At 44.8% G+C, this 12,448-nt stretch overlaps 1 protein-coding gene across 4 annotated transcripts; it reads right to left on the reverse strand.

Moving 5' to 3' along the window:
• Nucleotides 1-34: 34 nt before the first annotated feature.
• On the reverse strand, nt 35-11,879 carry nsd2 (nuclear receptor binding SET domain protein 2). Of its 4 annotated transcripts, none has more exons than XM_083683091.1 (23): nt 11,744-11,879; nt 9,498-10,114; nt 9,047-9,215; nt 8,756-8,922; nt 7,814-8,245; nt 7,470-7,635; nt 7,319-7,381; nt 7,032-7,144; nt 6,822-6,927; nt 6,522-6,652; nt 6,042-6,143; nt 5,803-5,929; nt 5,514-5,714; nt 5,120-5,299; nt 4,606-4,762; nt 4,157-4,359; nt 3,922-4,025; nt 3,509-3,778; nt 3,101-3,217; nt 2,469-2,610; nt 2,248-2,354; nt 1,821-2,025; nt 35-1,668 (listed from the first exon to the last, which is right to left on the reverse strand). In XM_083683091.1, coding segments are annotated over exons 1-23 (4,137 nt in total). In that variant the 5' UTR covers nt 11,745-11,879; the 3' UTR covers nt 35-1,411. The 4 variants fall into 4 exon arrangements, with proteins under 4 accessions (XP_083539217.1, XP_083539218.1, XP_083539216.1 ...); XM_083683092.1 differs by having other exon boundaries at nt 6,522-6,634; nt 7,814-8,248; XM_083683090.1 differs by having other exon boundaries at nt 7,814-8,248.
• Between the last annotated feature and the right edge of the window lie 569 nt (nt 11,880-12,448).

Raw genomic sequence — 12,448 nt, forward strand, 5'->3', positions numbered from 1 at the left:
ATGTAATAGAATTAAGAGAATGCATGTGGTGGTTTGAACTCTTTTATTGCATGATTCAACAGTTTGTCTTGCTCAAAAAAAGGGTAAGAACATAACAAAATTGGTCAGCACCGCATCAACAAACATACAATCTTAAACATTGTATGGTATTTACAATAAACGCATCACTATTCCCTCAAAGATTATGTACATATTAGTCTCTGGTTGCTATGACAGTAGTAGTTACAGTACTTCTAATCACATGTATGATTCAGGTCTACAGTAAATAACTGCTCACAAAATAACTGGTTCAACTACATTCATCACAATCACAGGATGGAGTACATCACAACACACTTCAGATGCTTAAACAGGTGGTGAACATGGCAAAACAACACAAATATGGAACTGTAAATTTCTCAATGCTGTGGAATTTAGGGGACACCTGTGCTTGGGTGTTCCCTCACTGGGATCCTTTGAACATGCACCTACATGGCTGGAAATCATCCCAGACAAAATAAAAAAATTCAACTGATTTGGTCTGAACATGGGCCTAAAAACATCAAGAAAGGTTTAGGCACGTATATTCAACATAAAAAACAACAACATGTATTGTATTAATTTCAACAACCTCCTTATAACTATAAAGGCACATTGACATATTGATGCTGCAGATGCTCTGTGTGTGTGTGTGTGTGTGTGAGGTCAAGATGGAGTAAAAGCCAACAAAGTTTGAGCTCCATGCTTTTAATACTTTTTAATACCTTTGTCTCTGAACAGGTAGATATAACAATTGGCCAAACGGTCATTTAACATTCTTGTACTAGCATCTCAAATTAGGAAAATAAAATAAAAACAAAAACATAACAGTATGTACTTGTCTATAGTTAAAATGTAACCTATGTCTACGACAGGAAAAGGGTACTTTCAGGGTCTACCCATAGTGTCTTGTGTTTAAAGATATTACTTATCATATACATAAAAAAAACACAGATTCAGTTTGGCAACCTGTTACTAACATTATTCCAGTATTATTATAATTTTGGTCTTTCATATACACACATATATATAAAACTCTACTGTTCAAGATATCTATGAGGGGGGGTGGGGTGGAAATGAGTGGAGATTCAAGTTTGCAAACTGTAATGCTGTGTAAAAAAATTGAGGTGTCCTGTGCTCCGATGCCTTGTGCTTTACCACAGATGTTTTTGTCTCAGTGCAGATGAGTTAAAACAAACAAAACAAAAATAAAAGACAAAATTAAAACAAAAAGAAGAGGCTGAGTGTAACTGGACCTGATTTGAGGGCTCCCTGGAGCTACACCAGGATTTCCCTGATGAGGTGACATACAGTGCTTTCAGTTTGTGATCATGAAGACATTATTAGGGGGACATTATAAATCCTGTTCATGAGGGGACTAGGCTGTTACAGTTCAGTTTGGTCCCCCATTCTGTGCCTCGGGGCCTTTTCTGGTGCCTTTGGGGGGACGGGGTGTTTCAGAAGGGGGTTCCTGGGCCTCTGTTCGCTCCAGGTCCTCATGCTCTTGGCAACACAGCTGTCCTGTGGGAGGCCAGAGACGCAGCGCCCCCTCCTGGTGGATCTTGCAGAAGGAGTTGGGGCAGAGCTGGCAGAAGGCCATGGAGTTCTTCCCACAGACATCACAGTGGTGCCAGGGGCAATCCCAGCGCCCTGTAAGGGAAACAGTAAGTCAAGGTCACCCACAGTGCCACTCCATCCCTCATCAATCCACAGGACTATATACCCCAACCCCAGTCTCTCAAGTTCAGACTTCTACCCACAATGTTCTAGGCTCTACCGACGTGTATTGTTGGGCCTCTTACCGAAGGGGGGCTTGGTGCGGTCCAGACAGGACAGGTGATAGGCCTTGGTGCAACTCTTTCTGGTACACAGTACCAGCTGCCCTCCATCCCCGCAGCGGAAACACTCGTCCTCCGACTGCTTCTTTCCCTCGCTCCTCCCCCGCCGCCGCCTCAACTTCTTCTTGACCTTCTTCCCTTTGGGCTCTGAGGTCTGGCCACTGGAGTTCTGGGGGCAAGCAGCAAAACGGTATGGCAAGATTGGGGCTCAGCAGTCTTTTTGGAGCATTCAAATCAAAACATTTAATGGACCACTGGAATCTTCTCTCGATCTATTAGGTGTGACTTCATGCCAGTTCAGAAGCTTGTCAAAGTCAAATGTGTGCAATGAGAACTTTTACCTAGGATGAAGGTCATATTTTTGAATGAATATGGAGAGGAAGCCACTCACCTTAGGACGGTCTCCAAGGAAACCGCTACAATTGGGTGCCCCACAGCGACAAACCGTTTTCTCGTTACCAAGGCAGTCAAGGTTGTAGTTAAAGGTAAGCTCTGTCCCTGGAAACCAAAAAAAAACAACAACACCATGACGACAACAGGCCACGCCTTCAACAGTACATTCTCTCTGAAAACAAACAAAAAAGCCACCGTCAGCCACGAGACGACCGTCACCTGCAGGGATGTCACACACAGCGAACAGTCCCACCCGAGTGTCTCCATTCACCGTCCACTTCTGAGTATCACAGTTGGGCTGGCAGCTGTGATTCATGAAGCGGGAGTAGTTCCCTTTGGGACCAGCATCAATGATCCGGTCCTGACAACACACAACAAGGCATGAGCCAGGTAGACAGCTAAGCATTCAACATATTTTCGATAGAAACAAACACGTTAACCATCTGAAGTGATCCACTTTTGAGTGTTGTATTGACTACTATAACGTCACAGAGGACTTGAGTGTGACATTCCCAAAGCAATACGGTTTCTCTAGCTCCAACAGTCAAGGGTACTACCATTGTGTAGACAGGACCTCTGTACAGCGGAGCATCAACGCCTTCAACGTACAAGCAAGCAAGCAAGCAAACAAACAAACATGCAAATCTTTAGGAAAAGCCTGAGATTGACGCCCGTTCCGCAGGCTTAGGCCTGGCGGCACTGACCTTAGGCCTGGCGGCACTGACCTTGGGCCTGGTGGCACTGACCTTGGGCCTGGTGGCACTGACCTTGGGCCTGGTGGCACTGACCTTGGGCCCGGTGGCACTGACCTTGGGCCCGGTGGCACTGACCTTGGGCCTGGCGGCACTGACCTTGTCGATGGTGAGCATGTAGAAGTGGGAGATGTCGTTCTCCTGGGCGTACTTGATCCTGGCTCGACACTCCTCTTCATCAATCAGCTCCCCTACGTACTCATTCACAAACTCGCCCTGCAGACACATCGGAGCGTATATTAGCCTTTTTACGGAAATATCTGTGTCGGCACACATTCCTCTACACAGCACCAAAGATGTGCATCGGCCTCACATTCCGAAATCATAGAAAACCAGTGTTAATTGGGTTAAGCATCACCTGATCAGACCTTGGATTCTCCCCCCCCCCATAATAAATGGTTAATGCTAAATGGCATAGATTATTATTATTATTGTTATATTAAACAGACTCGAGAACACATCCTAACAGAACCAACAATACGCCCCCAGGCCTAGGCATCTCCTCACCTTCTTGATGTCCCTGAGGGCCACGAGGCCCCAGCCCTTGCCAGCCGTCCTGATGATCTTGGTCTCTGGGTAGAGGCGCTTGGTGAAGTCCTGGTTGCAGCAGCGGTCCCCATTCGGGCACACCTGAGGGTGGCACTCGTACATCAGCATGCGGTTCAGGCACTCCGACTCAAACCCGCACGGCTTTTCATCGGTGGGCTTACAGTTACACTTGGGGATCTCGCACACATCCGCTGTGTACACCTGCACCCTGCCACAGGGCTTGTTGATCTGTAGGAAGCAAATAAATGCATACTTCATTATTGCTTTAAAAAAAATAAAAAAATAATAAAAAAAACAGCTTGTATGTACCCATGATCCAGGTCATAGGATGATGCATTTGCAGTGAGAGGATCACTGGTTGCAGGACAAACCTTGATGTATTTATATGGTGGTGGTTTTCTGTTGTTCTCCTGTGCTTCCTTGGCCTCCCGTTCCATCTTGACCTCCTTGAATCGAGTTTCAGCATCCAAAAGAGCTGCAAAAAATAGTCATGGACATTAAGAGTCTGATGTTGAACACAAGTAAGAGTGTAAGTGAAGTTTGGTTTTAGATTTCGCACACTCAGTATGAGGGATAAAAGAAGAAAATGCCTGGAGGCGACCTTACCTTTCTTAAAGACTTTCCCAATTCCATTCTTCTGGTACTTGCTGCCCCGGTCTCCCTCCATGTAGGGGAACACACGGCCCTGGTGAGTCCAGAAGTAGTCCTTAGAGCCAAAGAAGAAGACTGGGAACTCTCCTATCTCATGGCGCAAGTGCTGTATGTTGGTTGGGATGTTCCTGGGGTGTTGGATCTCTGCTGGCCACCACCTGAAGGGAGAGGGTGGGCGAGAACACAGGACAAGAGAGAGGAGTGTTAATATCACACAGTATTAATGCACTCAAGCTAACACAATGCATAATTTCCCTCTTTTTGTCCATCAAAAGGTGTACAAATTCATCCTCATAATTGAAAATGAAGCGGCTGACAAAGAGGTTTCTGTGGAATGTTATGTTCTCAAAGATGTTGTTATGGTGTAACTACACATAAGCACAAAAGTGTTTTTGGACCCTGACCTGTAGTTGCCCAGCTTGACCCAGATAATATCTTTGTACTTTGGCTTCTTCCCAGCCCTGCAGTCATTGCAGAACCAGCTTCCGTCCGGCATAGCGATGTTGAGACAGTCAGGATGGAAGGCTGCAGGGCAGGACTCGCAGCACAGGAGTTGGCCCCCTGCAGGACAGCACAGACAAACAGCTATGAAATCTGACAACTCGTTTAACACATTTATTGCCATGGGTGAATAAAGTCGGCCAAATTGCCAACATTCTAGAGTGCCACGGGTGACTTCATTCACCAAAAATGCATAAGTTACGACGCTTAATTCTGTGGCCAATCAAAGTATTGTTACTAGGTAAATACCACATGAAATGCTTGGCACTCCAGGTGGCGAGTGTTCCGGAATTCCTTGTCACAGTGAGTTAACATAACATTGAGTTTCAGGAAATGGGAAAAATCAATACATGGGTTAATCCAACTGCACTCCATATTAATATGCTAATGTGAATCGAGAGATAAAGCCTCGTTAACCTTTGGAGCAAACGAAGCACCAGCTGACGTTGACGTGAGAGTGGTGGCTGTAGCCCTTCTTGGCAGAGAAGTGGTTCGTGCAGATAATGGCGTTGGGGGTGATCATCTCACTGCCAGCAGCCACGCACAGGTCACCAGTGTGGTACGCTGCAGGGCAGCGCAGGCATCGCATCATCTTACCTGCGATGCGCACCGAGAGAGAGAGAGAGAGAGAGAGAGAGAGAGAGGGGGAGAGAGAGAGAGAGAGAGAGGGGGAGAGAGAGAGAGAGAGGAGGAGAGAGAGAGAGAGAAACAACAGTCTTACTCACACGGTTCATCATAACTCTAACAAAGAAGGGTCAAAAAGGGTCTTGGGGCTCATATTTGCTGTGAAGGGTCCCGGCCTGATCCTCACCCTTCGTAGACTTGGGTTTGGAGCGGCAGCTGTAGTGGCAGCTCAGGCAGGTGTGGAGGGGGCAGCGGAAGCCCTTGTTGTCGAACACGGTCAGGGCGTCGAGGCGTACGCAGGCTTCGTGGTAGAACTTGCCGCAGTGCTGGACGTTGCAGCGCCGCACCTCTCCCTCCGACTGCTTACAGGAGAAACACGGGTGCACCCCTGGGGCGGGCGGAGAGTCTGTTAGTCTGCTGCACCAGCGAGTTATGAAAGACACTGACATAGGATGCTGGATCCCCTCCCTTCTTACCTGTGCTGCATTCCCGACACAGCAGCTTGCCCTGCGGTTTGAGGAGGAGGCCCAGGCATTGTAGGTGGAAGGTGCCACAGCACTGACCCTCACAGGGGAGAAGGTCCTCTCCAGCCTGTTCACACACCTACAATGCCAGATACACAGACACATTATACAACATAGCAACATTTTAGTTAAAACCATCCTCTTGCGCGCACACACACAAAGAAATTATTTGAGTGTCTTTGAAGACTCACGAGGCAGACACTCTCTTTCTTAGGGCCACCATTTCGTTCACCCTTCTTGGTCCCGTCAATGCTGTCGCTGGGGGATTCGGGACGCTCCTCACTCCCTGAGCCCTGGGGACACAACAAAAACATCAGTCACTCGGATAACATCTAAAACTGTTGATGTGAATTCAGAGTTGGTGTGAATTCCTTTTTAATTCCGGAAGTGAATGGAATTCCAAAAATTCCAATTGAAAAAAAGGGCATTGATTTTAAATAAAGAGTATCTGGGTACAATGTATATTCCAAGTCAGTAACTCAACTGTGTGTGTGTGTGTCTTTACATTCTTCTGTAAAAAGCATTGGAATTTCCTGAATTCGTGAAACTAAAAAGGAATATGCCCCCACCCTGCTTTCCACTGTCCTCTAACCCATTATGTGTCCAGAGCCTCTTCTAAATCCACCATGATCTTTGTTCCAGCATACCTTCCTCCATTTGGCTCCTCTTACCTCTGGCTCAGGGCTGGGTGATGGCCTTCTCTTCTTGGGCTGGGAGGGTGCTGATTGGTTGCCTGTACCCGCACGCTTCCTAATACGCTTTGGCTTCGAGGGTACTTTATCCTCTGCAGACAGCGGGATAACTGAGTTTTTATTCAAAAGTATTATTGGGGCCCCATTCAAGTGGCTGTGATGATTTGAGGTAATAACAATAATATCCCCCTAAACATTGAGAGTTGAGAACAAAATGTTCTTCCTTGCCCTAATGACTAATTCAGTCACACTTTGATAAAAAAAAAGTGAGCAGCTTACCAGAGAGGGAAGATTTTGATCTATTTGTGCCTTTCTTCTTGATTTCCGCATCTGTTTTCTTCTTGCTTTTCTGCTTTGTGTTGGCAGAGCTGTCTGATGCCAGGGCCTGTATAGGGAAAATTAGATTAATTACAGGTATGTCTACGGTGAATCACACTGCACAGCATGGTTTCCATATCTGATAAGCAGTGTCTCTTGTAAGTACCTCACCTTTTGTTTCTCAACACCTTTGCCCATTTTGCGTTTCTTTTTGGGCTGTTGGTCCTTCTCCTCCTCTGCCCCCTCCAGCGCCCTCTTTGTTGACTTATTCAGCTCCTTCTTACCTAGAAGCAGCGAAGGAGATCGAGCAGAAATGTTATGGCACAAACACATGCAACTTATAAAGTCAGGTAACAATAACATATCTGGTAGGACCCTTAACATACAGCTACAGTGCAGGTGATGGACTGTAGTGATGAGACCATGTAATAACAACACAAAAATGACAATCAGCTCACCTTTGGGGTCTGCCTTCAGCTGTTCTTTCATTGGAAGAGTCTTGTTCTTGGTGCTTTTCTTAGCTTGAGGAGACAGAGAGAAAGGTTAACTCTCAGCCCAACAGGTAGAACAAGTCCTCATACAACCAATTGCTCTTCTATATCCTCCTACCTAAAACAGTAGGTGCAGGTGTTGCAGAGTTGTTAGCAGCAGGGTCAACCAAGGTGGATTTCTTCTTCACAGTTCTGGCAGGTTGTTGACATTTGAGATTGGACTTTTTGTATTTCTTCTGAGATTCAAGTAAATCAGCCTCTGTGGCTGTAGTAGTGACAGGATCCTAGACAGACAGAGACACATTAGAACACAACTAAAAACAGAAAGGTCTTTAAGTCCCCAGAACTGATCGTATGGATTTCTCCCAGAATAACTTTTGATATCAATACTAAAAACCTACATTAATCCATAAACAAAACATATAAGACAATGAACATTGTATCAATGTATTTCTTCCACACCTGTGGGGGTGACTGCGTTTGAAGTCTTTCCTTGGAAGAGCCCAGGGGCTTCCCTTTCTTTTTCAATGGTAAAGCAGTATCTTTTTGTCTCCTTCTTTTCGCTGTTGCATTCGTTGTTTTAGGGGTTGTTGTCTTTTTCCCAAGTGAAGTGCTGTCTTTGGGGGTGGGGGTAGGGGTAGATGTGGGCTCAACTGTGGGGCTGTCTTGGGTGGGGAGTTGTGGGCTCAGCCTTGATGTTTCCTGGTCCTTCTCCTGGCTTCGCTCTGGTCTCAACTCCTCTGATACACAGGGGTTCAAGTGCGGCCCATCATTGTCATAGGTGAAGGTGAACTTGGCCATGCGGTCCTCCAAAGCCATGCTGGCAGCCTCCTTGGCCTGGGCTAAGCCCATATCCCACTGGGCCCGGAGTTTACGGGGAACTGCGGGAGTCGTCTGCTGGACAGAGGAAACCAGAATTAAAAATTATTAATTTGTACGGCTGTCAGTCGATTTAAAACATTTGTTGATACTTTTTTTTCATATTAGTTGATTCATGATTTTTTTTCCGCCTTGCAATTTAGGTGGTCACATGTTTTCAAAACATTCCTAGACAAGAAACCCAAAGTGGTGCTTAAACAATGAGTGGGGGAATAATAGGGTACTTTACAAGTTAACCATGAAATGATGGCCTCCCAATCAAAGGTGTGAATTGCCATTCCCATTCATGAACACAAACAGGCTCTAATTGCTTGAAATCCTTAGTACAACTAATCCTTAGTTACTTGCTTACTAGCTTTAACTTCTTGTCCTTGGTCTGATACATAGAAATATGATTTTTTTCCCCCCCCAAGCTTAGTTGTCAATTAAAGCATTAGTTGATTAATCAGGTTAATGATGATATTAACAACAATAAAGGTAATAAGATGGGTTGGTGATGATTCTGTACAGTTGTGGGTATGTTACCTTTTTATGGATGACACGGGAGGCTGGCTGTTTATTGCCTTGGCAAAGCTCTTGGTATTGCTCCCCACCATCGAAGGAAACCACACTTTTCTCAAAAATGTACCCTCTTTCAGGTGCGTCACCGAAATACTGCACATGGTACAGCAGCCCAGTCCGGCTATTAACAGCTGTGAAACAGACATAACAACTTGTTAAGAAAAAAAAAAAAGTTAACTCACAACAAAAATATCTACAAATGCTTTATCTATTTAACATTCAATGAACTCCAAAACAAAACCCATGTTTGTGTACCTTTTTGTTTGATGTGTTTATCAGATTCAGGGTCTATGGTCACAATGCAAGGCCACCAGGGGTATCCAGACACCTTGGTCCAAACCACATCCCCGACAGAAAAGCGAACATGTAGTGGGGACTCCTCTTTCTTCTCCTTTACCTCTGGGAGAGGACTGGGCTGCTGTATCTGAAAGAAATACAACTTGCTGTTAGAAACCTCACGAAGACACCTGCGTGGGTTTTTATATTGACATCACAAAACATTGATGGTCTGGAGTCTGAATGACCTTAATTACATAAATCCACAGAGCCCCATGCTTTTGACCTTAAATTCAGTCTTAGTGCTGAATCACACTGGAAGTTATAGGAAGCAGTAGCGGGGTTGGTTTATATTAAAACATTTCTGTGGAAAAGGTCTGGCCGACATGATGACATCATTTTATTTACTGAAACACAGAAAAGGCCCAACCGTGTCCAGTGATGCAGTGCCCTCTGGCTGTGCATTAACAGGTGGAACCAAGAGGAGAGTCGAGGCTCTCGGAATAGACTGAGGTTTTGGCTTAACGGGTCTCCTCTTCCTCTTCCTCCCCTCCTTAGGTGCTCCCAGGATGCCTTCAGTGGCAATGTCAAGATTGGGCCCCTCTGCGCAGCAGGGCTCAAACCGAGGCGGCTTGCCATTCGCCACCATCTTAGTGATCTTCAGCTTGAGCTCCGGGGACGCAGCCTTCCTCTGTGGGCTGCCATGTGACGGGGGCACCTCTGCACCTTTGAGGATGGGCGGCTCAGGGACACACAGCTTGGGCAACTTGTCCTGGTCCCCATTCAGCACGCGAGAGGTGAGGTCTTTGAGCCTCTCATGACTGTGGTTATGACCAGCCATTTTCTGTAGCACACTGTCCTGTAGAGTGGCAGCCAGCTGGGCAGCAGCTTTGTCCATTAGCAGGGCAGGGTCGGCACTCACGTCTCCCCGGCCCTTGCGCCCACCAAGGGACTCCGGCGGCTGCTTCATGCTGACAGGATTTGGCGGCTCAGGCATCGAAGGCAGGGACCTACCCTTACTATCCATCCCATCCAACCCCAGATTCACTGCAGGACAGGGAAGAGGACAAAGACGGGGGACAAATTACTTTACATAATAATTGATGACTTTTAAATTCCAAATATAAATTCTGAAATTCAATTCAGGTCTGACTGAAGAAGCGTGTTTTGTTACTTAGTGAGGATGTTATTTTTTATTATAAAGGAATATTAGTACCATTTCTCAATCATAAGAAGAAAACATATGCCATTTCAGGAAAAAAAAGTTAGTGTGCCCAATATCATGCAATATCTAAAATTGCATGCCATTCATACACCAAACTGTCCAGTAGCATTCATAGTAACTAGGAATTCTGGGACTGTTTTGGGATTCCACGAGCAAACGAAAATATGAACAGAATGGTTCTGGTGCACAATAAACACATGCAATCACTCACAGGCTCATCAAAAAGATTTCCAACTACCTTGAAAAAGAGTGAAAACTAACTTTCACAGATGCACCTGTTCAACAAGTCGTTTATATGGATGTAGTTCTGTATTAAACAGAATGTCAGAATCAGAAATCAAACAACTAACTGGTATAACTGAAACCTATGTAGGATTCGTGAAAATGGCATGAGTCATACATTCATACAAACAAAAAAACAAGTAGCTCGAGGAAGACAGCCAAATCAAATCCTCGTCGTTTGCTCATAAGAATAAAATGGCTCCACATTCAAATCTGGACAGGCAAGGTAACTCAAATACAGTGAACAAGAGCGCCAGATGCATTCTATATTGGAAGCTCATCAAGCAGTTTTTGCTATGGTATGCAATCAACAATACCTAGTCAGCCTTCTACAGACAACTTCTTACCAGCGAAGATGAACCTCTCGAATTTACTCTCTTTACTGCAATGTCTAGATGGAAGAAAATAACTAGTGAATAGCCAGTACAGGCGAGAACCAGCTAGCTAAACCACATGCAATGAACATCCAATGCATAACCCATGACGCCGCCAGCATCATCACTGGAAAAGCCGCGGAAACTTAGCAAAGAGTCGACAGCTGATAGACTTCTCCTAACACTACAACTTCGCTAATACAACACAAGTATATAACTGTCCATCTAGCAAACTTAAGCAAATGTAGCCTACCCTCCATCTAATCTTGGTACAGGTGACGCTGACGTCAATAGCAATTCACCATGCAGCTGCCGTTATTTAGCCAGCTAGCTAACGTCGTTAGCAGTCTCTCTCGGGGGCAGTTTAATGACTGGAATGTAATGTTCGAGCTCATTGAAACTAGTATTTGAACCAAGGTTTCTGGCTATGAAGGCTTCAGATCACGGACGATATTCTACATTTACACAACTTGTCGACTAGCCTCAATGTCATGTTTGAAATCAAGAAACGTTCCATGGAATGTATTTAACCCGGCCAAAAAGATTAGTCAGACCCGTGGCTAGCCACTAGCTAACGTTAGCTATATATCCAGTAGTAAAAGTAACTACAATTGGACGTTCTCCTACTACACCCCCATAATGTATTGCAATGTATGGCATATTACCTGTTGATTACCGCGTTAAGCAATTAAATTACAAAATGGTCTGTGAATCATCTTGAACACGGCGATTTCATTCAACTCGAATCAAAGCTTGCGGGAAACTCTCATCCCAATCAGCGCGAAAAATACTTACTTCCGATTGGTTGGGAGCCGCGATAAATTCAACCGGCCCTTTCAAAAAACAACCGTATCTTCACGGAATCTCTACAGAACATTATTAAAATGTTGTTGACGTGGCGGCAAATCTTGACCATGCAATCTCCCGGGAAATGTCTTATTTTACTTTTCGATAGTTTATTTTTAATCTTTCAGAGAGTTAGACCTACTTCTACGACGAATGTATGGTGCAAAAAAGTGGAGGACAGCATCGTTGACGTCACGTCACAAAAAAATGGTGGGGTTGCCATATTGTACTTTGTATTCACTCTGTATCTCCCATAGCGAACCATTTCCATAATCTGGCAACCTGTTAAAGATAACCCTCCACCAAAATAATGTCTGCCCCGTTTGGGTATTTATAATAATAAGAATAAAGATGTTAGATAATGAATCAGAGATTAATTTGTAAATGTAGCTTCCTTCTCTCCACCTTCCTCCTTTCGTGACGTATCTAATTTGCGATTTGTATCTAATTTGACAATGATACAGTATGATCTGACAGAATTAGGGAGAATGAGCTGAAAACAACAACTACTACAACAACAACAACAACAACAACAACAACAACAACAACAACAACCCTTTTTGGTATACAGCACCATAAATTGAAAGATTCAGTGGGAGCGTTGCGCTAAAATGACACATTAATTATACATAAATGTATATTTGGGTGACACAG

The sequence above is a fragment of the Argentina silus genome, assembly GCF_951799395.1.
Source record: "Argentina silus genome assembly, chromosome: 13".
Taxonomy (NCBI): Eukaryota; Metazoa; Chordata; class Actinopteri; order Argentiniformes; family Argentinidae; genus Argentina; species Argentina silus.

Bases quoted from the DNA above. Each gene is read 5' to 3' on its own strand.
- nsd2 (XM_083683090.1), bottom strand. The intron at 6,928-7,031 runs GTGAGGTACTTA...TTCCCTATACAG, and splicing joins AAGGTGTTGAGAAACAAAAG to GCCCTGGCATCAGACAGCTC. The intron at 2,611-3,100 runs GTCAGTGCCGCC...GTGTGTTGTCAG, and splicing joins ACATGCTCACCATCGACAAG to GACCGGATCATTGATGCTGG.